Here is a 25,787-nt window from a genome sequence, read left to right as displayed (position 1 = left end):
TATAGTTATAAACAATATAAAAGAGAAGAATAAATAAAGGTAGATCCAATATTTGTATTTCTTGAATGTGGTAAATAAATGAAAATATTCGTAAAAAATACAATCGTTTTGAAATGAATCACAAAAAATTATTACTACGTAAAATAAAAGGATCAGGATCAACGGCTTTGCGTGATCTATCTGGGTGATTTACATTTGTCCTCCTGCAATTCCATCTGATTGAATCCTCTGAACGGAGAAGCTATTACTCAGTTTTATTTATAGCAAAACTCGGCAACCGGAGAGAAGCAACGATTTGTTTCGATTACGGCTCTTTCTCACCTACGACCTGTCGGATTACACTGTCAATGAAATAATTGTTACTAATCTTGATGACTTGGGTGTACACATGAGAGAGTGTTAGCGTCGAATGACAACTATTTAAAGTTTAATTTATTTCTAGAACTTGCTATGACCTTTCGGCGTACATGCATAAATAAATATTTGCAAATAATTGGTGAATAAATAATAAGAATAATCAGACATTTCAGTTTTTATGGTTTTTTATTTTATATTCACAAACGTTACATTTCCCAAATATACATACACAAGATTCGTAATCATACGCAATGGTACAAATCATCATCATCAGAGCATTAAAGTCCAGTCAAATCATTAGTTCATCGGTATCATAAATTCATCACATTATCACAACAGCACTCTACACGCTAGGTGCGCCGTCACGGCTTATAATCGACATTATCTTTTTTGGATTTTTTCATTATCGCCTGGAACTATTACTCCTTACGTCCTATTGTCTATTTTTTTCTTTATAAACTACCGATAATATTTACATGGCTGACAAATTGCAGTATGCATCCCTATATCGACGCATAACCGTTCACATCAGTTTCTTTCCTCCTTTTCTTTAAATGTTTGCTACAAACGTACGCCTTGCATATTTCGTCGTCACTATAATGCGAAAACAAGAAGGCTTCATTCAACCTTCCGTATTTAAAAGAAAAGCTTTGGCCGAATGATCGTCAGAGATTTTCTTTACTCAAGTTGTTTTTCTATTTTATTTCATTTGATTATTAAATATTAGAAGAGAATTTCGTTTGGCCACGATATAGATATAGATATGAAAAAGACTTTCAGGTACCAAATGACCCTTTCAAACACCTACTTCTCGTTACACAAATATAATAGCGTCGCTATAGCAAGATCTAAATCGTGTTTACCTATATTTCGAGGTGCCATATTTATTTCATTACGAAAATATCGACCGAAGCTCACTGTCGAGATGGAAAACCAAATGCATAACAAGTTGGAAAGAACGCGATTCACGACGCTATTTTCTTTGTTTTTTTTTATTTCAATGACAATGATATTTCGCCAAGTTCGTGGAACTGATAACACACTATTTTTAGCGAGGAAAGAAAAAACAAGCTGACATCTACTACGCCATTTATAACCAACTAATCTTTCACCTCTGTTTATCGTTGGCTTTGTTTTTTCATTCATACAAATAGAAGGGGGCACGTGTAAAAATCGTAAAAAATGTAGTTTACATGATCGACCGGTTTCACAAAATTACTTCTTTGTTTTGTTTGCTTGTATTCCCTTTCATATCGAAGGCACTATCGCGAAAGAATGCACAGTTTTCTATTTAGCGGAGCTTCCTTTAAACACCGAGTAAATCAATCGAAATAAAATTATCTTTTAATTGTCCGATGCGCCTTGTATTGGTTATTGATAACTAATCGATGCTGTTTTTTACTCTCGTGTCATGAAAAAAACAACAAAATAAGGATCGCCAGTATTTATTTTTTTTCGATTGTAGCTCTTGTTTAAGTATAGTGTGTGATTGAACTCGCGTCGTGTTATGTTTCAATTTAATAATTTCACTTACGTTAACAGCATCATTTAACTTTTTTTAAAATCATTTTTTTAAACATACGAATGCAACTGAAATCTACATTTTATATATATTATATATATATATAATATATGCAACATTTTTTTATACATTTTGTAGTCGTCATCAACTATTAACCCCACCCGACTATAATTAGCATAAGCCTTAAAATAAGATATATCATATACCGGTAGTACATATGTATATTAATATATAATATTTTATATTTATAAGTAACAATATAAGTAAGCTTTATCGTACGTGTGTGTGTGTATGTATGCATGTATATATAACAAAGCTGAGATCTTCCATTTTGCTGCATACGTTTCTTCTCTCTTTATTCTAATTTTTACTAACAAGTTACTTGCGCTTTTCACTATTTTTGTTTTATCGGCACTCAGACCTCATGCTCTTTGTAAAAGTGCATTTAGCATTGTGCTAGCAAGCCCATCTTTTATAAGCAGAATATGTTTCAAGTCATACAACTTACAAGGAAGGTATCTGAGGTGTCCTCGCCGATTTTAGTCTTTTTTTGATATGTTGTAAAACATTGAAAAATAAGACACGTGTGTTTTTTTATCTACGGAAAAAAATTTTTTAGGGGATGAAATAACCCCTCAAAGTTACGAGTCTCAAGGGATAGTTATTTTAAACGGAAAAACTTTATATTTTTCCACCAAACTGGCTGTAAAATCCATATTACAAATAATGCTAGGATATGTCAATGAGTTCACAAAATTTGATCTATTTACAAGCATAAACAACAAATTATTTCATAGGAAATTTTATTAAAAAAATGAGTTTAAGACGTTAATTTTGAAAAAAAAATCTGAAAAAATATGTTACCTGAACAGACATATATATATCATTGTCTTTTTTGGAGATTATCACTATTGTTCCAAATTTGAATTGTAATGGATAAACATTTATTTCACAAGAAATTATTATAAATTTCTGCCTAGACGTATAAGAAATTTGTTTAATGTATCTTTTATCAATTATCTCGTATCACCTCAATAAATTTATTTGATAGCTTGATTTGTTATTCTTATGAGTTACATTATAGCTATCTATATTACCATTTTATTGTTAATCATATTCTTCATATAGCTATCATTGAAGCAATTTTCTTTACCCTGGTGAAGATTATCTTATTTTCCGAACTATTTCTAACCACTGTTAACTTTCGTAAATCAAATGCTTATGCTAATCACATTTCTGAAATGGTTATACATAGTTTAAAATAGCATCTAACCATACGAATTTTTTGCTTATTCTTTCTTTCGGGATCAATACTCCCTCCAACACACGTGTAAGATTGATAAATTGTGCAGAACATTTTCGCTATGCCGAAATAAACAAAAATTGTTGAAATATGCTATTATTTCAAAAAAAGATCCCAATTTTCTACTAATACGTGATAAAATATACGAGGGGTGGTTACCCCCTTGAAAAATTCTATTTAGAAAAAATACAGAAATATGTCAACTGAAATATGTATTTATGTAACATATATTTTTTCAAAATTAACTTTTTACCGTTATTTTTTATAAAATTTTTGTAAATAAATAGTTTATTTATATTTAAAAATAAATCAAATCTTGCCAAAAAACATTTTTCATTCATTTCTGTAATATATATTTTCCACTGAGTTTCGTTAAAAAATATTAAGTTATTCTATTAAAAATCCTTAAACCACCCCTTGGTGACCAAAATTTCGATAGGTTATCTCACCTCCTAAAAAGCTTTTCCCCAGGAAAAAAAAACCGTGTGTCTTATGTTTCAATGTTTTACAACATATACAAAAAAAACTGAAATCGGCGAGGAACACTTGGAGTACCTTCGTTGTTAATATGCACAGTCCATACAGTTTCGAATAGAAAAAAAAAAATATATTCAAATGTTTTCTAGTAATCAATTTTACATCATATACATCTAATAAAACAAGTAGATTTCACGCCAAAAGTGCAAGTAAAAAAGTAAACAGAGAAATCAATTTATAAACGAGTCTTTTATATTCAAATACGCCGCATCGAACGAACTCTAGTGCAATGAATTCTCATCTTTGTCCTAGACGACGTAATGTTGACTACTTACTAACCGATTTATAAACCATTATGCACTTACTTAAATTTTTTAACAAAGAATCAAACCATTTTATAACGAATTCATATTCATACAAAAAATGTTAGTCTATACATATGCTACTTTCAAAGTTTTCATTTTTAATACTTCATATGCATTTTACATCTAATAGTTGGATCAACTCATGGAATAATAATCACTTAAAAATACAAAACTAAAATTCTTAATCGATATAATACGATCAGACTCAATTGACACACGAATCAATAACTTTTCTTACAATATCGTAATTTTATTTTTCAACCAATTTTTTTCCAGTTTCATAATATTTATTAGGATAAATAAAACCAATTATCATTATGATTAAAATATCAATACATTTTTAGAAATACTACGTAGATCTACTGCAAAAATAGTTTGATTCTTTAGATATAAATTTAAATTCCGCGCATCTGTTACTGATGGTACATTCTGTTACTTCTTACATTTCGCGTAAATCGTCGTGATAAATCTTAATCAAAAATAGGTCGTCGCTCTTTTAAAACAAGGAAAATATTAGAGGAGTAGTAGTAGTAGTAGTAGTAACAGTAGTAGTAGTAGTTGTAGTTGTAGTTGTAGTAGTAGTAGTAGTAGTAGTAGTTGTAGTTGTAGTTGTAGTAGTAGTAGTAGTAGTAGTAGTAGTAGTAGTAGTAGTAGTAGTAGTAGTAGTAGTAGTAGTAACAGTAGTAGTAGTAGTTGTAGTAGTAGTAGTAGTAGTAGTAGTAGTAGTAGTAGTAGTAGTAGTAGTAGTAGTAGTGTAGTAGTAGTAGTAGTAGTAGTAGTAGTAGTAGTAGTAGTAGTAGTAGTGGTAGTAGTAGTAGTAGTAGTGGTAGTAATAGTAGCAGTAGCAGTAGCACTAGTGGTAGTGTAGTAGTAGTAATAATAATAATAATAAAAAATGATAATAATAAAAAATAATAATAATAAACCTTCGTCGTTCACTACGACACGACTTTCGGTATCAACAATCGTTATATTTTTATAAGAACTTATTTTATGTACAGATAACTGATATCTTTCTCAAGAAATATCTCATTCATCCTCATTTATTCAATCTCGTGAGCGTGCGTAAGTCGATAGTTGATTTTTTCGGATTATCTTTTACGTAAACATTTATTTTCCTGTGCGCTCTTTCATTCTCGCTTCAATCGGGCGTAACGCGCATTTCTCTTTTGATTAACAAACTTTCAGTAACCTGAAAAAGTTTCTTTCAAATCATTACAAGTTGTCTATTTTTAATTGCTAAAAACGGTACGAACTTTTTACAAAGATTATCTATTTCCAAATGACTAAAATTATTTATAAAATTCTTGTTATGTTGAACAAGCTATACATTTGTAGATAAATTGTTTTCTTAGAGAATTCAAATAACTACAATTCTCATGAAAAAATTGTATTTTCATATATACAATATAATAATATATATATATATCCAAAATGTTTCATTAGAAATTATAATTTATCTATATACAAAGCTATACATTTTGAAAAAAATCGTAAGAATTAAAACTATATATTCAAAATCCATCCGTATATCTTTTTGCAAATTTAACTTACAAGTTGAAGATCGAGTGATAAAATTACTTTTTTATATGTATCTGGATAGATTTTGAATTGCTGGTCGATCTCTAATTATAGTTTTCGTAAATGATATATCTCGTGAAGAAATAATAGGTTTTTAAATAAGAGCAAAGTAAGTGAACTGAAACTTTCAGACTTTACGATTTCCTCTCTCATTTTAGAAAATTGAAGGACTGAATGGATTTTTGAGATATAAATATATAGCAGTGCAAAAAGATGTGAAGAATTGGCGATTTAATTTGAAAACGTATTACGCGTTACGCCCTTTTATTATCAAAACAAATTTTTTTTAAGCCGACAGAACACGCAAAACTCATTTTTTTTAATTTATGCTATCAGTTGGCTTTTTATCATATTATTTACATCGTAGTGATGCGTTTGTACTACTAATAATTATTAATATTAGTAAAAAGGAAAACAAGAAACGTAACTATATAAGCCTTCAAAAATATATCATGATGACGAGTGCATCTGTTAAATCATTTGCTGTGTGCAATCAACTAGACTTTGTTTTCGTTATAAATAGAGCCAATAAGTAATATCACTGGATGTTTATGATGAATGAGTAAATATTTGCAGTGATATTTAAAACTAATGAAATCATAAATATTATTAAAGTTGTTGTTTGAGTCGCCGTGTCAGATTTTCTAAGAGAATGGTCAACTCATTGTTGAAATATGTAGTCTTTTATAAAATAAAATTTTGAGAAAATGTACGAAACTTCAAAAACTAATCATCAAATCTTAAACTTTTCATAAAGAGGAGTTATGAATGTAAGTTTTATATATTGATAACAGCTGAAAGTGATTTGTTTTATAATACATTACTCTGCAGATTTGTTATTTTGTTTTGTTAAGCATAGCATAGATATATTATCAGAATAAGAATTAATAGAATTAATGATGTTATACATTTCTAATTCTAAGTCGGTTACAAAATATAGTCATTAATAATTCTTACGTAGAACATAAATAAAGATTTGTGATATTTATCAACTGTGTGCACTAGCTGCAAATTTAGACTTGTGATATTTCAATATGCTTGCAATTTTTTTTATTTTTAAATATCAGTAAATCTTATTTCAACGATAATTCCTCTTCTGATAGTATATGACGGTACAACATTACAGAATTCAAAGACAAAACCAATGTACTTATATCCAACGGGAAGGCTAAATTTTTTTCTTAGTACGCATCAATGACTAAGTTTACCGTAAAATTGGAACGTTTCAAATGATAAAAGAAATTATCATCGCAGGTGTACTCATGGATATACTTATCAAATTTTCTTGATTTGTCTTTCGAAAGAAATTAAAGCGTAAAAATAATTTTAAAAAGTAACTCATTCATTCACTTTTGAATGAAAAACCACGAATAGTAGCCCCTTGCTAAAAGCGCACCGCGAGTCTCTGTCATTTTCACAGCATTGAATGATTTCGACTATTATTTCACGGGATTATCGGTGAAAATTTTTTGTTGTCCCAAAAAATCAAAGTAAACGCACCCAATAGACACAAATTTCTTATCACTCACTATATTGTGTGTCGATAAGTGGTTTCAATGTTGATCCACTGTTCCGTCCATCGTTATCTTACTTTCACTTTTGCGCGGTTTTTACGATTTCTTGGGGTTTCATGAACGAGCCCGAGTTATGTCGACTTCTCGGTTGTTGTTGCTGTTGTTGCTGTTGTTGAATTGCAGATGTAGTTGGTCGTTTAGTGTGACCAAGTCTACCTGAGCCGAAGGAATTTGCTCTGTTACGATATTGTGTGAGATTTACATTTTGCTTCTGTTGCGTCTGCTGCTGGTGCTGAGTATGCAAGCTCGAAGCATTAGCATTATTTGTGATGGGCAATGTTACTGTGCTAGAGCCACCGGATAGACGTCGCTGTCGGCTACATGGTGAGACTTCGGCACCACTGGCACTTTCGGATACGCTTCTGTTGCGACGTTTGTTGGCATCTTGTGATCTTGAGACTTCGTTTATTTGAGGCTGTAACAAAATTTTTAACGTGACTATTAAGAATAACTGAATTTAGCAACTTCACTTTAGAAAATGGTATATTACCTCAACTACTCTAAAATCTTCAATAGTCTTGAATTTCTCGAGATAACCTTTTAACATCGGATCAACATCAAGATCTTTTGCGTGCTTATAATACTTTAGGAACGCCCAGAACTTTTCCAGACCATAGAGTTGTCCTAAAAACACATGCAATGTTAATTTAATCTTACATAATATATGCAACAATAAAAAATTTTTTAGTGTAAATCTCTCACCACTTTCATAATCTCTCATCGTTTCAACTTGAAAATCTTTGTAGAGCTGTGGTCGAAATTTCTTTTCCAAACCGTAACTATAAAATCGGAAAAGACATTCGAGTCCATACCGATATCCTTCACATGCATCCTCGTAAGCTATCGTTCTGAATTCCTCGTACATAGTACGATTAAAGTTCTCTCTCAAAAAGAATGACCAGAATCGGAAGAGTGTATTCATTTCTTGTGATTGTCCAATACCTAGTCTTTTACGCTCTGTAATGGAAAATAAACATAAAATCAACTTTAATATAAAAATGGCAATGATAAAATTACTGTATATAGTTATCATCAGATAATAAAATTCAACATGACATTATCTGTCGGGAAAAGAAGACAAAATAAATTAATTTTCATCAGCCTAGCTTTAGTTTTCGTTAAATTTGTTATAGTATAACATGGATAATATTTACCTTTGAGACATCGCGAATGATATTTATGGTAGACTTGCTGCGTGAAACCATTTTCTTTTAACAATGAATGACTAGGATGTTGGAAGATTGGAAGCGACTGAGGGGCACTACCATAACTGTTAGCCAAGAAACTTTCATTTGGACTTGTACCCGTGCTACTTCTGCAAAATAAAATGTACCAATACTACAATCAAATTATTTATAAGAGAGATGCGATAAAAAATAATAAAGCAAGTTTAAACCAAGAAATATAACTAACCCGGTTGAATAAGTCCTGGGTCTGTGTTCTCTGACATCCATAATCCAACCAACATGGTGCTCGACTGGTGGATTATTGCTATGTCTCGTTTTGCGCTTACGAGGTGTTCGTGGATCAACCGCAGCTTCGTCTTTGACAACGGCAAAGAATCTGGGCACAGCCCTGAGATGTCCTCGATTTGGTTTACGCCTCTTTTCAGAAATGCTATCGCGTTTCTCTGGTACCGGTTCTGGCACTTGAGCTGGTTGAGTTGACTGTTTCATTTGTTTAGAGTCTGGAATTTCCGCATCCTCCATAGAAGTCGGAGGTGGCGGTGGTACTTCAGGATTCGCTTTACGTGGTGCCTTTGGTGCCATCTTTTCAAAGGCTTCTTGGCTGACGACGTTGATAGTTTTGTAACTTCCAACTGAAGACGATGAACCATACTGTAAGAGAATGACTTATAAGATACTGTCATTTAAAGTTAAAGTGAATTATACTTAGTTTTTAATTTATTTCAGATAATTTACATCAACATAATTCTTCTGTTGGGAAAAGAAGACCAAACAAAACATTTTCATCATATTCGACTGAGTTTCAAATACTTATGTGCAAATATATCGATATTAACCTTTTCCCGACCATCCTTCCACAGGTCTTCTTCATAATAGTATAAACCATCATTTATAGCTTGCTCAAGATCCTGCGACATTTTGACTCGAGTTGTCCAATCGCCCGTGCGATCGTGGCCCTCGTGTTTCGGAATTCTGGACGAAGTGCTTTGTGTCACGATCAACAGTTTATTAACATCTCTGTCAGATAATTCATAGTCGTCTTCGTCTTCAGACCTGAAATTATTATTGTTCAATGAAAATAAAATACAAAAATAATACATCAGATATGTCGATCGAAAAATTTATAATAATTATAATCAACAACTTTTTTCAGACAGGAAAAGACATAATTTAAGCATTATCAGTTATTAAAAGAACGTTAACGTACTATAAAACTTACTTTTAACAAAGTTAAATTAGACAAGTGTCCCTTTTATTTTATTTTATTTATTGATATATATTTTATATTTTTTAATTTAATAAAAAATTCATTAATTCGTTTTTAAGTTTACTTTAATCTGTTGAATAAATTATTTGGTGGATACAGCCGTTCACTGTAGAATATACATGACATAGACTTTCATTTTCAATCATTTACAAGACTTAGATTTTTTTTTATATATAACGCTTAATTCAAGACTGTAGTAGTATATAATCGTATAAGCAGACAAGCATTTTATTCAACTTATAGTTTTCGTTCAGTTTTAAGCTATATAGACGTTTTCTTAATAATAACACAGATTTATATCAATTCTTCACACTTGATTACTAAATATTTATAAATTATAATTTATTTGTAATATAAATTAATTTTAATAATTATAAACATTTATAATTTTTCAGTATAACTTTTCTCCAATCTACTTTCTAATATAGACATACTTGCTGGGCCTATCATTTTTAAATTAATTAATGCTTAATTGAATGACGTATTTATACATAAAAAAATATTACATCTAACTATACGTAAATCAACACTTTAATTTTTATATATGCAAGCTACACAAATATAACTCCTTTATCTACCTTTAATTAATCTTATCTAAACATTTTATACCAATTCATATCTTTAATATTGTTAACGACTGCTATACATTTATTTTGAAATTTTAAACTTCCTGCGCGGTAAGCTTGCGTCAAAAGGACCTACACATAAAAATATAAAACCGAAACGCTCGAAAAGTCCATCCCCGCCGATCATAAATGTGAAACGCAAGATGGCGCGGAGGAAAAGCGGAAAATTTGTCCAAATCGGAGAAAGAGAAAGTGGACGCCCATTCAGACGGAACTTCCTAAATAAGCGATTGAGGGGAAACAAGCGGATTTACAGGGCCAGGACAGACACAATTGGCATTATGAATTATTAGGTAGCGTAAATTTGTGAGTTTTTTAATGAAATAAAACAAAAGATGTATTTAACTAATTTAAATTTGTCGAAAGTAAGGTAAACAAATATTCCTACATCCCTATAGTCAATGAAGATTTTTCGTTCGAACATCTATTATTAGTGACAGACTATAACAAAAAATTTGGTTTAACAATATAAAGTAAACGAGAAATGAAAATAGTTTCAAAATGTAAATAAAAAAGAAAGTAAATTATATCAGAAAATGATAGATTTAAAAAAAAAAAATATGAAGCAAATGCATGATTCATCATCAGTAGGGAATGCTGATTATGAATATGAAGACAGATTTCAATTACGATAATAATTGTTAGAACAAATTTTGAGACTTTTTACTCAGCAATTTGATTAAGTTAATGTCTGTTTAAACAAATTGTCAATCTATTTTACTTGATAACATTTCTTATAAATGTTGAAATTGGAATTTAAAGGTATGTAAATTGTAAGGTTTCAAATGTCCTTGAAATGTATGATTTTTTGATAAAATAAACAGTCACTGTTTTATATGTAATCGTATATTATAGCATAATATAGTCTTCATAAAATATATAAAATCACTTAACATTCTTCAGATTCAGTGACATCAATAAACCCTTAAAATGTCTAACTGATTTATTATAGGTGAGCATGATCTTAAAGTATCTTTTAACATACTAAAAAACGATCCAAAAACATTCTAGCATATTTTATCAAAAATACAACAAAGTTTTAAAAATAATTTTAATAATTCTTAAGATTTATAATTCAGAGTAACTTATCTCCAATCTACTTTTTAATGTCTAATATGTACATGCTTGCCGGATCTATTTTCAAATTACATCTTGCATGCTTTTATTTATTACAAAGATAAACATTTATTATAAAAAAAAATTGACGCTATAACATTGCGATTGAATTCAACTTTAAAAAACCTTTTTTCTTTTTTTTACAAGTTTTTATTTCTTTAATTATTAACAGAAGAAATGATATTGAAGTAAAATTAGGAATTTTTTGTGAATACACTGAGATTAACCTAATTGATTGTAGAAAAATAAATAAAGGAACTATACAAAGACAATTTTATACGTGCAAACTATTTAAATAATTTTAATCGTCAAGTTTAAAATCAAATATTGTTATACAATTACTAAAAAGTAAATATTAAAAAAAATTAGTGTAGTGCAGGTACACGTTTTCTTTAGATATGGGATCTATCTAGGTAGGTACCGGCCTACGACGTGCTGTCTCGGGCCACTACCGCGACCCTAGATCATTGCCATATCAATCTGTAAGATTCTTACCATTCCGAGAAAGCATTATGACGTCCAGTGAGAACAGGAGTATCTAACTCTTCGTCAAACTGGAAATCTAACTCTTCTTTCTCGTGTTCTTTACTGTTAGCTTTTTGGCTAACAGTTTTTTCTTTAGTGTGGTGTTTAACTTTCCGTTTAACCTCTTTCCATGAGGTTTCTGTTGTTGTAGCTTCGCCATTAACAAGAGTATTGTTTGATTCTTTTGAAAAGATCTGTTCATCAACAACTTTCTCTTCCTTTTCTTTCTTCTGCTCCTCATCGACTATTTGTTCTTCTTCAACTATCATACTCGTCTTTTCGAGTCTAGAATTATTGAGAACAGGCACGAATTCTGGTACATCCGGGTTAAGTGTCTCGCCAATCGACGACGAGACACTATCGGATTCACTAACGCGGGGAATATCGTTGATCAATGGGGTAGTATTAAGAAGACGAGGTATTGGTGGCGCTGGGATTGCCGGCAATGGTTTCGCAACAGGGAAAAATTCGGGCTGTGAAAGAGGCATTATATTGTCGTTCTGCGAGTTCGAGGATGTGTCCGATGAGTCGGAACACATGCCCGCAGCATCAAGAATTGGCCATTGTTGTGGGTGAAACAAGGTGCGTACCTAAATTTAAAAAAATCTTCGATTAGATTTTTATTTTAGTTACAATTCAACATTTAGTATACATTTAGAATATCAGTGGATGAGTTCATCCAAATAGCGTTAAGAAAGTCTTTTTATTTTGATTTTGTAAGTATGTACGTGTTTAAATATAGTAATTGATAAACATATATTGCATTATGCTTCTAGATTCAAATTAAGTGAATAACTATTACCTTGAAGCCATTGACCAATTCTAGCTTGTCTGACTGAGTTATAGCCTCAATGACTAGAGAAACATCTGTAGTTAAGGCCTGTATGCGGTGAAAAGAAGCAATCAGAGTTATTGGTAGGAAACCATGAGCGTCCATTTTCCTTCTTAAATAAAAGTCTCTTAGAAGATTTTCTTCGCTAAAATAATACTCACTGAAAAGTAAATAATAATAGCTCATTATTGTTATTTTAAAATAGACTTCTCATAGTGTCATATTTTAACAAAAACTTACATTTGCTTGCGAATAGTTTCTTTGACCGTCTCAGTATCCATATTTATAAAATTCCCGTTATTATAATAAAATGTCCCTAGGTAAGGTATCATGCAGGGGGGTTCGGCAGTCTCAAATTTGTTAACCTGTCAATACACATAACAATTCATCAAAAACTTATTCTTATATACTAAACACGACTTATATAGAAAGATTACGGTCAGGTCTACCATCAAAGTGAATATCATTCATGATATGTTTCAGGTGATTCCACTTTGTGTCATCACGTATTGGTTGATACAAACAATCAGTAAAATAAATATTAATTGATCATCACCTGAGTTAGTATAACTGGGGAGTAATTAGCTGGATACCCTACGTAGTCATTCCTCTGTCTGTATCCGCCACGAGACACAGCATTTCCACGGCCTCTCGCTCTGCCGCGGAAGTTACCTCGGCCACGTGTACCGCGATAATTATTGCTATAGTTACTGGATCTGTCGAAATCTCGATCTCTCCAGTTTTCATCTTCTGCTCGAAATAAATAATCGTTAATATTTTTATACACGTAATATTTTTTCTTTTTTTTTATTTAGTTGATAAACCTACCATTTCTTCTGCTATCAAGATTCTTATCTCGATATGAGTGATGTTTCGGAGAGCGTTCTCTCTTACTGCGATTTTTTGTTAGATCTATATCTAATGGGAGCCATTTTTGTTTATTTGCTGAAAAATGAAAAAAATTCCGATCAAACAGATGCTTAAAAATTATTATTAAAAAAATATATATTCTACATTTTTATTACTTTTATATGAAAAAAATCATTCCCTGGAAATTCACACAACATGATTCGATAGTTAATTATGTTAGATATCACATAATTTATTAGTCGTCATGAAATAATTACTCGTTAATAATCTTAACCATACGTTTCCCTATATATTCCTTATATCTTATGTTCAACCTTTCAAATTTAGAAAGCAAGTAAACAGAAAATTAAAATACCTTTCTTCTTTTTGTCAGCACTATCCGTGTGCTCATCACTGTCCTCCGGACTTTGATTTGTTTCTTTATTCTCCTTCCCTTTGGTTTCGGTGGCACCGACGTTGCCTTCTTTCGAATTGTTTTGATGCTCCATGACGCCATTCTGTTTAGGACCGTTCACGCTTGGCTTTTTCTAAGAAAAATTGGAAAATTAAATGTTACCGGATGTTACTTGTAGTTTTTTTCTTTTTTTTTATATTTACGTCGTAGAAACAACTGCAGCCCCAGTGTTAGAATCTAGCGCCATTGTTCCTCGTTAATATAATAGAAAGTTATACTACTGAATTATTTATTTATGTTGAAATTAAAAATTGACGTTTGTAGTTTTGTTTACTCAAATATGAATAGTGCGTAAAATGTAAATATGACTAAAAATTATGGTAAAAAAAACTAAAATCAAGAAAAATTCTATTCGTAACCATGGCGACGTTTTCCCCAATCTAATTATGTACAATAATCAAACATCGTGTAAGCTTTTCAAAACCAATTCACAGTACGTTCAAAAGTATATCATCACGTATACGCTCCTTTCGATAAAGCTACCATTAAAAAAGAAAAAGCAAAAAAGTTATCTGAACGTCCATGCAACGTGATTCGCATTTCACAGGCGACTTCCTCGCCGATAAAACCGTTCGTTAAATGCACTCTAGCGACATTTACTGTTTTTGAAACCGAGAGAGAGAGAGAGAGAGAGCGAGAGAGAGAGATAAACCAGCCCCTCGAAATGCCAAAGTCCCTTATTCACACAACGTGTACAACAAACGTCCTTGACTATATAGCCGAGCAGAGAGAAAGGACGTTCATCGACGCGTGGAAAAAGTTATACCAAACGATGTATAAACCCACCTCTCCTTGAGCGCCCAAAGTCGGCCAGTCTCCAATATCCGTAAAGTCGCTTGCCTGCAAATAAAATTTAAAAAACATTAAAATCGAGTAGTTTTCTTTGTACGTACGGGCAGTTATGAATTGATCGAGGGTTCGATCAAGGGCGCGATAATTTTTAACGGAGGGTAAACATGTCAGACGGTTTACCATCAAACTCCAGACATTATGAACTCTGTTCCTTGTACTGGTGTTAGCGAAAACCTCTTTCTTGTTTTTGCACTCATGAATTATTCAGGAGGAGCAGTTTCAACGCTCTACCAGAACGTTATGTATCATCGTGCGTTAAGTGTGCTTTTTTTTGAATATTATTATTATTTATTGATATCCAATTTTCTTTTCGCATTCTATTAATTGAACTTTGATACGTGTTATTTGTTCGTTCAGGCACGGCAGAAAGTTAGAATGACGTACGTTTTATCATTGTTTTATCTGTTATGAGATTTCAAACTCGCTATTTAATAATTGAAAAAAGAAACTGCGAGAAGGCGCGAAAATAGAAAAGCGATTGCGTAAAGATGCGGGGCGTTGAGCAGCGAATAGCCTGGAGCAACAGAAGCATTCCCCCGTTACGTTGCTGGGAGGGGGGGACGTTATTTCTAGCGACGACGGTGACACTACTTATAAATTTTGCGTCTGTGCGGGACAACGACGACACAGTCATGCAGCCGCTTTTACTATTACCTTTTGGTTGAACTTTCGTCGATCCTTTGGCGCTTTGACCACTGTCGGCTGTTGACTGCTGCTAACGCCACTTTCTGTAACAAAAGTACGATACGACGTTGGATATTAAAAAAAATGTTTTTGCTTTTTTGTTTTATTCATGTAAGTGTCATAGAGAAGCTATGCAGTGCTATAGGTACACAGGCAACAATATAAAAAGAAACACTGACAACATTCGAACGAGGCTACTTCATTGATCTGTTGATCGATGATGAATATATTACGAATACATAAGGTAAAAAGAAAGTATCAATATTGTTGACTGGACCCGTAATTAGAAAAAGTTTCACGTGCGATATAAGCAACAAATTAGCGATGTTTCCTTTTCTACAATGGCGCTCTTGATATATTGATGCAACGAAAAAGAAGAAATTTCATGTGCGCGAGGGTTATTTTTAATATCCGAGAGAATGGAATATTTGGCAGTGACAGACAGTCGAGCAAAATTGGCTTCGCAAGTTTATTATGAAATGTTTCTATTTTCAATGAATAATAACATTAGAGAGAGAGAGAGAGAGAGAGAGAGAGAGAGAGAGAGAGAGAGAGAGAGAGAGAGAGAGAGAGAGAGAGAGAGAGAGAGAGAGAGAGAGAGAGAGAGAGAGTTCAATGACACCGTTGCGTGGAAAGCAGCTATGAAGTGAATCTTTCGTCCACAAATTGTGAGTATTTTTTGCATGCTCGATAAAATGGAAAATTTGTTCAGCGATGCTAAATCTCGCATACACCGAACATTTGTGAAAACGTATAAGCAACCGTATCGAGCACGTGGAGTCATAACTTTCTCGCACGCCGCTTGTTTCATAGTGAATTCGATCAGCTCTTTTTCTTCCGCAAAAGCATGATGATTTTGACTCAATTCTCTAGTTTTTACAAGGTCTTTTTATAACGTATGTTATAATGTTTGTTACCGACCACGATGCACCGGTACAGTAGCTTTTACGGAAATATTCTTTTCAATAATCCGAATAATATAATCCGAAGAAAGAATGATACTGAATAACTCTTGCTCAAAATTCGAACTTTTGGCAATGAAATAAGGAGAAAGGTGGTTTCGTGACTACGAACTGCGGGCATGCCTCGACAGCTATTAAATAGTCATTGCGAAGTAACTAAACGCACGGTAATAAATCAGGCGCGTGCATTTGCATTTGCGTTTGTTAACGATGAACGCCGACTTCGAGGCGGCTTATTGTTAGCCCTTGACATCGACCGAACGAAAACAAACACTATTGTGCAACGACGACGAGCGAATGGGACGCATTTGCAAATTCGTTGCAAGTCGGTGTATTTGCCGGACATTTATGATTACAAAGATTTGCTTTTTTTGCGCACGTGTAAAATTACGGAGTATACGTGCGCTTTGAAACAAGGAAGAGTATATATACGATATTAGACAAACTTGTCCGTAAATTGCACACGGCGTCTAAAGCTTGATTTTTAACTAGAGAGAGAGAGAGGGGGGGGGGAAGTAAGCGCGAAAATGCATTTTTTTGTCAGCTTGCGGCAAAGGCAGAAGTTTGAAAATTTTTTTTACGATCAAACATTTAATTGCGTCGTAAAAAAAATATTTTTTCAAAAAATTTATTAGAGCTAAACGCGCTTGTGGGTCTATCGATACTGATAAAATTTCGCTATCGACACACTTTATGCTAATAAAATATGTGGGTTGATCGACGCCGCAAGGTTGCTATTTATCAAGCCTATTTTTTGATATTTCTGTCTTCGAAAAATAAACCCGCATCTCTTTTTTTAAAATCACTTTTACTTTTCTTTCCTCGATTCTCTCCTTTCTCTCTCTCTCTCTCTCTCTCATAATTCGCACCAAGCCAACCTTATGCTCGCAGATGTGCGTACATTTCTATAATTAGACGGCACATTGTGCAAGAAGCGCAGCTGCTTTTCCCCATCGTCGACACAACAAAAGCCACGTGAAGAGAGATAACACTCACTTTGCGCCGCATCTATCTTCATATTGACCAAACTCTTTTTCCAAAGCCTACGATGTTGAGTGACAATATCCAATCTCAGCAAATCATAATCGAACGAATCACGCTTAATTTTCCCAACACTGCGACACTATTTAACACAGTTTAACGGTATAACAATCAACTGAAACGAATAGGGAACAGCGAGATAAAACCGCGTCGTAAGGTGCTGCGGGACGTACTAAACCCAAGCAGTGTAGCGTGGGGCTTTGCCAATAAACAAGCGCAGGCCGCGGTGCCGAGGGAAAGAGAGCGAAAGAAAATGAGTTGCTGTATATTACAAGTCCGCATATGTAGGTGAAAAAGGTTATAATTGCGATTATATCACTCTAGCGGCATGTTTTTACAATTGCATTAAAAATTATATTTTTTTTAGATTATTTTCAAAGTAAATTTTTTATTGTTATTGGTGTTATCTATGCGAGCGCACACGTGTACAGTAAAGTTGAAAAGTATCGAAACCTCAGTTATCGATGAAAGCCACGACGACGAACAAAATAAAATACAATAGTAACTATAGAAAAGGAAAAAAAAATGATTATTCATGCTGACTTTTCGTTAACTAAAAATAAAGAGGAAGCGATTTTTCGTTTTCTTGTCTTTTAAAAGACTTCAAACATTTGCTCGCTTGCGGGAAACAATAAAAAACAAATATTAATGTGTCATCGAGGATGTAGAGAGAGAAAGAGAATGTGTGTGTGAGAGAGAGGTGTATGAAAGTCGTTGCACACACGTGAAGGTGAGCAACTCTCCCTTTCACTCGTTTTATTTGATGCCATGCTGCTTCTACCCTGTTCCCCCAAAGATAAATAAAAACATCTTTATTCGAGCGATTATCGATTGTGGATCGACCGTTTTTCTTTTTTTCATCTCTAGAATAATTTTACATACGCATAATATTTTGTTACTTGTCTTCGAGTAGAAGCACACTTTTTCACAAGTAGCAATACTTTGCCACCTATTTCCGGTTCCTGTTCTTTTTATAAAACGCGACTTCGATTCTGGGAGTAGCGAGTGTAGTTTGCACCAAGTTACCTCGGAGTCATGCCTCTCGAGCAAAAGAAACAATTAGCAAAAACAGGAAAAAACGTCTATCGGTCGGCAGTTAAACAAAATCAACCAAATAAGGAAAATTCATCGTACAATCTTTGATTACTCAAATAATACACTTATTTTCATCAAGGATTTCATTTTGAAACGCCCGATAAAGAAACTTTCCTCCCTAAAGAAACCCGATAAAGAATTTTCCTCAATAAAGAAGAAAATAGAAGCAAGCAACCTTTCCAAACGTACATTTGTCATATGCTCTAGTTTTTTATGTGAAACGCTTATCGTAGAACGTGTGATGTCATTTTTGAATCGTTCCAGTGATGATTACTTCGGGCATTTTGTCATGCTTCAACTGATTGGAAACAATGAAAGACCCATACCCATGCTTAACTTGTCTTGGCAGTTACAAATCATTAACGTGTCGCTTGAAGAATCAAGATTGAAAAACTTTGCATAACCTGTACTATAAAAGATATCCACGCGAGTTCTTCCTATTATTTACCAATGAAGATAAGGCACATCTGCTACGTTATAAAAAGAAAAATATACGAGTTCGTTTGCTCGGAGCATACATCGACATGCACACTTCTACGCGCGCAAATTTACGACAAGTGAAAAATTATCGCTCGTGCACGCGCGACATTTCCAGCTGGTATTGCGGTAAAGGGAACCGAGTCGCGTCATCGGCATCATCAAAATCGACATTCGCAAAACAAATTGATTGTCACGAAGAGACGCGGGCGAGCATCTTCGAATGGGATCCGCGGCGCGAGTTTACGCGATTTTAACCTGCGAGCGTCCTTGCTCGCATAAAGAGTAAAAGTAATCGTATGGCAGCGTTCGTAATTGATAAGCGTTTCGTTGGAATCCCCTCGGAAGCGTATCATTATGAGGGAATGGACGCACGATGATCGCCGCCTGCTCGATGGGAAAATTGTCGTTTGCTTACATGCTATGTACGAATAATTAACATAATTGGTAAGTTCATTGTTGACGATGTTACTGATTATGCAGAAAAAAAAATCTATCGCAAAGAAGAAAGCAACGATCCAATTATATAGAATCCATTGCCACAATTATAACTATACGACGACTTATCGTCAAACACGAGCGCGAGCATGTCTGGCAGTAGTTATTGCACAAGAGATATTTGCGGTTTTAAAGGAAAGTTGTGCGTGTGCTCGTATGTGACTGTACTAATCTTCGGGTGCGCGAAGTGGGGCGCGAGACTTTGACGATATTCCATTAGGCGGGGCGTAAAGCCAGGGAGGTCAAGAACACAAATCGCGTAGTTGTTTTTGCGTGGGTGCACATTCTTTGGTCGGAATATTATCCGACAATGAGTCTGCGAGCAAAACGTGGACTGCAATAGCAATAAATCTGGTAATGAGGCAAATAGGCGTGGCGACGTTGTCGCAACTCATAGATAACTTTCTTTGCCTCTCACTGCATGTACAATCGCACATGCGCAAATCGACTTCAAGGCAAAAAAGCTCTCCTTATCTGTCGCCCAGGTGCAGATATTACGACGAAAGGGCTGTCATCCATGAGCATCGAAATTTACAACGGTCGGATAGAGATCGGAATAACTATTTGTTTCACTTGATCGTCGATTATGTATGTGTTACAAGGTGAAACGCAGATGTGGAAAAAGTCACTCGCAATATAATTGTAGCAGAGTAAACAATCTGTAGTACACAAGTCATTTGGCAAAATATTTCGGTATTGTGGACTTTTCCGTCTTAAGGACGAAGAGCTACATTGGCATTCCCTCAACGAAGCTGGTATTTAAGACCGATAATTAAAGCCCCATTAGCACTTGGGTCGAGCAAAAAGAAAAAGAAAAATGTATTACATAAGTCGCGCACGCTCCCAAGAAAAGTCAAATAGAAAGATTGACTGGTTGAAAAATCAATGGAGCCGGTGAGCTATTGAACTTGAAACGAATTTCTGCGCTCACTTACGAACAAAATAAAAATAAAAAAAAACGAGACGCGCATATGTGACTTAACATACGTTGGCACTTTTTATTGGCTAAACGGAGATACCGACGAAATGTAATAGCGCCGCTGCTACTGCGGAAGATGATTTTTCCTTCGTGTGTTTTTCTTGTCGAGCGGATGAGAAATGAAAAAAAAACGAAAAGAACAACATTGCCGAACCTTCAGGACATGCACTTTTATGTTTTTTACGGTTATGACTTTGCACAATAAACACAAATTAAAGTGCAATCACTTTTACAAAGTCGATTTTCACCAAATGTCAACGTTACTTTACTTGCTTGGTTTTTTTTAATTCTAAAAAGTTATGAAAGACTGGGATAATTGATATTGTTACAGATATTGAAAATAAAACAATATTACAGCATCGCCATTTCTTTTCAGTTATTACTACTAATTATTCAAATTCACTGCTCATCCTATCGAAAATAATGTAAATATAATTGATCTTATAGTGCCTTTAATGAAATGGGATTCTCATTCTACTAGCAATCGTAACTTTAATTGAAAATGTTTTGAATTCAGATCATTAGAAGCATGACCACGTGTTTCGCATACCTAACCTCAATCTCAGCAGACACATTGACTCCAGACTTGGTCACACGCTCACATGATATTTTGCGCATTTTGAAATTTAAGAGCTTGTTTATTCGAAATTTGTTATAGACATATAAGAACTTTGGATATAACAGGAAGATCGTTTCAAAAAAATATATTTATAAGTTTTTTTTCATTCTCGGTAAAGGTTAAAATTAGAAGGTAAAAAACTATGAATATTGCAGCAATATAGCAATCATTCATCATATCCGCTTTAGATTAGCAACTACAATTAGTCTTAATAATGACGAAGTTGGTATACAACCGCTTCGAAAATATATTCAATTAAAAAGATTTAGTTCGAGTGTGAAAAAAAACTACTAGCCATCCTAACTAAATTATCCGAGTGTCGCTACATCCATGCAACGCATTCCATGTCGGTTAAAACCTAAATCACGAGTAAGATACACCTTGTTTAGCGATGTTCGCTTTATCTCCATACGCTACGGTCCGTCGCAAAAGGCGCGCTCGCGACCAAGAAATAAAAGGCGAAGAAACGCGAAGTCCAGAAAGAGAGAGTGAGAATGGTGGAAACCTGATCGGATGGTTCGTTTTTGGAATATTTCATTCAGGTGCCACAGATATAAAAACGAGACGATGATGATCTGGATTTAACTTGTTGAGTAGCAAAGTGCAAAGTCACGGCTACCGAATCTTATTTTTGAAAGGAAAAAATTCGACGAATCCGAGTTGCGACGTTAATAAATTTGTCGGAAATATGAAAGAAAAATAATAAATAATAACAATGATCGTATGAAAAAAATTAATGACGTCATTGTGAAAACATTCATTATCCAATAAAGTCCCGAATTTAAATCGATAGTATATCGAGGCAGATAACACATCCAGTTAAAAACTATGCCAAATTAAGAAAAAAAAATTCCACTAAACGGTGCATTATCTGTAGCTACGAATTGCAAATGAATGTAAAAAGTCTACGCCGAATAACGATGCGACTGTATTTACTTTATACCATAGCCACGTTGAACTATCTGTGCAATTAAAGCTCCGGGTTTTGCTTTTTTGCTGTAGCTCATAAATTATTCTCAGTGACGCGTAAGAAGCACTTTAAAGATAACACTTACTGATAAAAATGAAAGTCTAATCTAATACAGAAGACGGAAATTTTAAGACTAAGATATTATATGAACATATCGAACTGCCTGAACATTGTAATTTAATTTTCCAAGGACCATTAAATGAAAAGTTCAATTATAAATGAGATTGCATTAAACAATGAACAGAGTACTGACCTATTTTTATTTTCTCCTGCTGCGGCTGCAATACCTTTTTCTCCCTCTCTTTTTCCATTATTTTATCCAATGATATAGGACCAGGTAATTCAGGCTCTGGTACTGCTGTAACGTCAGGAGCTGAAGGAATAGTAGGTGCCATGCAAGCAGCAGGTGCTGAAGGAGCTGCAGCTTGAGGAGTCTTGCCCTTGCTTTTAGTCCATGGATTGACGATTGGAAGAGGAGCTTCTACATATTTGACTGGTGGCTGTGGTTCAATTTCGTCTACCGCTTCCACATCTTTTTCCTTCTCCTTTTCTTTATCATCTTTTTTCTCCTTACAGACATCTTTTGAAATATATGCATGATCTCTTTCTTTATGTGGTCTGTCATGAATATCTCCCAGACGACTATGCAACCTGTGCTTGTCTTTGTGTCTGTATGGATGACAATCTGCAGACTCACGCTCTTTTAATTTCTCCTTACGCTTGGCAGCCTTTGTTGCAACGGGTGTAAACTCCCCATCACTACCGAGATCACCATTCTTCACAACTTCCTCATTTTCTACTTTAACGTTTCCATTGGAACGAGGTAAATTTGTTGGCTTTGCAACATGTAAAGCTTCCATAGGAGCTGCTGTAGTATTATTATGCGGCACAAAGTTTCCATATAGTCTACGCTCTGGAGCAATGTGTCTTTGATTTTCAAACCTACGACTGACTTTCCTATATGATTTGTTTTTAGCCTCAGAATGATGCTGTGAAGCAGAGACTTGTCCACTAATATTTTCTTTGTTATTGTCCTTGTGAGAACCTGGAATTAACGACAATTGATAAGTTTTAAAAATACGTTTCTCTTCTGTCTTAATATTATTGATAAACATTATTCCACTTAAGCCAATTTTGTATGTTAATCTTATCAGTCATGCAAACAATTTAAAATAAATTATAAAAATAATCACGTGGCTATTTAGCAATACTGCTGCAATAACGTCAGCAATAGTTTGAAAACGGGAAGATAATATAATTTTTTTTCGTAATCGATAACATCAAACGCTGTTAAAATTATAGACATTGTAAACAGAAAGAAAATCGTATACGCTCAATAACGAACAGAGAACGAGAGCACGTGACTGCTAAAAATGTTACGTGCCGCAAGATAGAATCGCACTTTGAACTTATACTACTGACACACTGTACAATATGTTTAGTTGTACTTACTCAAATTAGGCTGCGTGGCCGTAGACGAAGACGCGGTCGGCGCGGAAGTGGAGGTAGTGGCAGTGGCAGTGGCAGTGGCAGCGGCAGCGGCAGCGGCAGCGGCAGCCTTGGGATTTAACACGCTGGCGTAGGAGATGCCGGTTGGATTGTCCTCCCTCTCCTGAGGCTTTTGCTGCTGCACGCCGCTCGCCACCTTAGTCGCCATTTTGAATTCCCTCTCTTGGAGACTATTGAGACGAGGAGGCCTGGTTGCAAACGCTTTATTACTACTGTTGTTTCTGCACGCGGTGTTGTTAGCTGGTACTTTAAGCGAATTTCTTCTTCTTTTGTTATCGCCCGTATCTACTGGTTGTAGATAGCTCGTTTGATCAGCTATCAGCTCAACACATTCGTCGGCACCTATGTTGCACACCGGACACAATGATGATTAAGATTGAGGTTATGTCTGCCAGCGGCGCCTCGTGCTTGCATGTGCTCTCACTTGAATTGAAGGTTCTTGTGTAGATCAGTGTACTTACGTTTTCGCTAGGGATGCGAATAGGACTGAATTTTTTTTCTATCTTTTTAGAGGAAACCACGACAATTCTTATACTGAGCGTCCATAATCCACCTGGATGACAATGCGCGTCCAGGGGGGCGCTAAATTAACACAGATATTCACCACTAAACACACTGACAATAAGAGGGTAGGAAACGTATTTCTTGTTCCTCAGTCAGCACTCGTCGACGAGAATTTTCAGACTGCCGAGGCACGTTTCACACAGCACTGCTGTAGACAGCAACACTGCCTTGTAATGGGCAGCTCTCCTCTTTCTCCCCTCTCCCTCAATTCTTGCTCTTTCAGCACTCGTGCTTTCTCTCTTTCTTTCTCGCCCCCTCTCTCTCTTGACTCCGCGTACTTGACCGCCCCCCGTACGCCGCTGAGTGAGCTTGGATGATTTAGGTTATTATATCGGAGGTTATGTATGCAGTTAAGAACCACACGGATCTGCACTCGGACATGTGACGACAACGGTAACTCTGTCTCACGTCAATGTCTATCTCTTTCAATGTTCGTTGTTTATTGTTGCGAATTATCACAAATTTTCTGCACTTACGAGCACCGGATCATTACGTAAACGCACATTTTCGGCTTGGCGGAGAGATAGATGGAGGGGACGGCTTGGGCACGCAACGACGTAGTTTGTAAGCCGCTTTATTATAAGACTAACACAGACGTCTTATTAAATGATAGTTTTTAATGATAATGATGAAACGAAGTAGAGATTACCGTTAACAAAGAGAGCGAGAGAGCGTTGATGAAAAACCGAAAAATAACGCGCTTCCGGTTTTTTTGATTCGTTGCTCTCGCTCTTCTTGCTCTCTGGCCTCTGCCTCCCCGCACGCACGCACGCACACCGTACAGCCACAGGAATCACACTCAGCCGGAAGACTACACAGAGCAGCACCAGTCGCCGAGAAAGAAAAAAACGATAGCATAGCCATGCGCGCCTGCGTAATGATCCCACGGGGGTGGTAATGTTGCGCGCCAGGGTTAATTTCTATTTCGAAATTGTCTAAGCTCGAATCAAAGGAACAATAGATGCATACAAAAGAGCAAACAGAAACTGAGAAAATGAGGATGGCAGCAGACAAACGAGTGAAAAGTGAAAGCAGTGGAACATTAATAATGAAAGGAAAAATAAACCCTTATTTAAATTCTTAAGTTTAATTGCACTTTTGTCTAGCGAACCTTAATTAACTTTCCCCAAGCCCAGCGCGTAGTAATTGCTTTACCTTAATGCCTCTTAATTACCGTACCTGACCCGCCCTTTTATCCCTTCGAGACAATATGCTGTATAGCAGATACGATTTTGCTGAGCGCTTAGCGAAAAACGTAGACGAAAATTTAAAATTATGCTTCTAATATTCTAATGTTTATTCAAATGATTGCAAAATTTATTATGAAACAAATCGAATTGTAAAAAATGCGAATTGAAACTTTAATCGCCACAAATATCCAAAATTAGTCAGATTTTCAATGCTCGAAAAATAAATAAATAAAATTTTTCGCATAGAATCAGAATTCCGTTCAAAAAGTGTTATCATATAAAATTATTAGA

The 25,787-nt window shown here is 34.6% G+C and overlaps 1 protein-coding gene across 3 annotated transcripts; it reads right to left on the bottom strand.

Moving 5' to 3' along the window:
* Positions 1–532: 532 nt before the first annotated feature.
* On the bottom strand, positions 533–25,784 carry LOC131666238 (la-related protein 1B). 3 transcript variants are annotated; one of them, XM_058938728.1, is made up of 17 exons: positions 24,204–25,784; positions 23,686–24,084; positions 22,487–23,278; positions 15,563–15,636; positions 14,843–14,896; positions 13,958–14,129; positions 13,561–13,677; positions 13,289–13,482; positions 12,973–13,097; positions 12,703–12,892; positions 11,871–12,490; positions 9,203–9,419; positions 8,593–9,017; positions 8,334–8,494; positions 7,882–8,136; positions 7,670–7,803; positions 533–7,594 (listed from the first exon to the last, which is right to left on the bottom strand). In XM_058938728.1, exons 2-17 carry the CDS (start codon positions 23,888–23,890, stop codon positions 7,199–7,201), a joined length of 4,131 nt encoding a protein of 1,376 aa, XP_058794711.1. In that variant the 5' UTR covers positions 23,891–24,084; positions 24,204–25,784; the 3' UTR covers positions 533–7,198. The 3 variants fall into 3 exon arrangements, with proteins under 3 accessions (XP_058794711.1, XP_058794712.1, XP_058794713.1); XM_058938729.1 differs by having other exon boundaries at positions 23,686–24,891; positions 24,956–25,784; XM_058938730.1 differs by lacking the exons at positions 22,487–23,278; positions 23,686–24,084; positions 24,204–25,784 and adding an exon at positions 17,551–17,742.
* Positions 25,785–25,787: the final 3 nt, after the last annotated feature.

The sequence above is a fragment of the Phymastichus coffea genome, unplaced genomic scaffold (assembly GCF_024137745.1).
Source record: "Phymastichus coffea isolate CEN01 unplaced genomic scaffold, Cenicafe_Pcof_1.1 PCOF00057, whole genome shotgun sequence".
NCBI lineage: Eukaryota > Metazoa > Arthropoda > Insecta > Hymenoptera > Eulophidae > Phymastichus > Phymastichus coffea.
This window is presented reverse-complemented; position numbering and strand designations above follow the sequence as displayed.

Excerpts from the sequence above, each read along its gene's own strand:
- LOC131666238 (XM_058938728.1), bottom strand. The coding sequence starts at position 23,890 with ATGGCGACTAAGGTGGCGAGCGGCGTGCAGCAGCAAAAGCCTCAGGAG. Across the intron at positions 14,897-15,562 it reads GACGAAAGTTCAACCAAAAG|GCAAGCGACTTTACGGATAT; the intron begins GTAATAGTAAAA and ends TTTTATTTGCAG. Across the intron at positions 8,137-8,333 it reads TCATTCGCGATGTCTCAAAG|AGCGTAAAAGACTAGGTATT; the intron begins GTAAATATTATC and ends TTTCCATTACAG.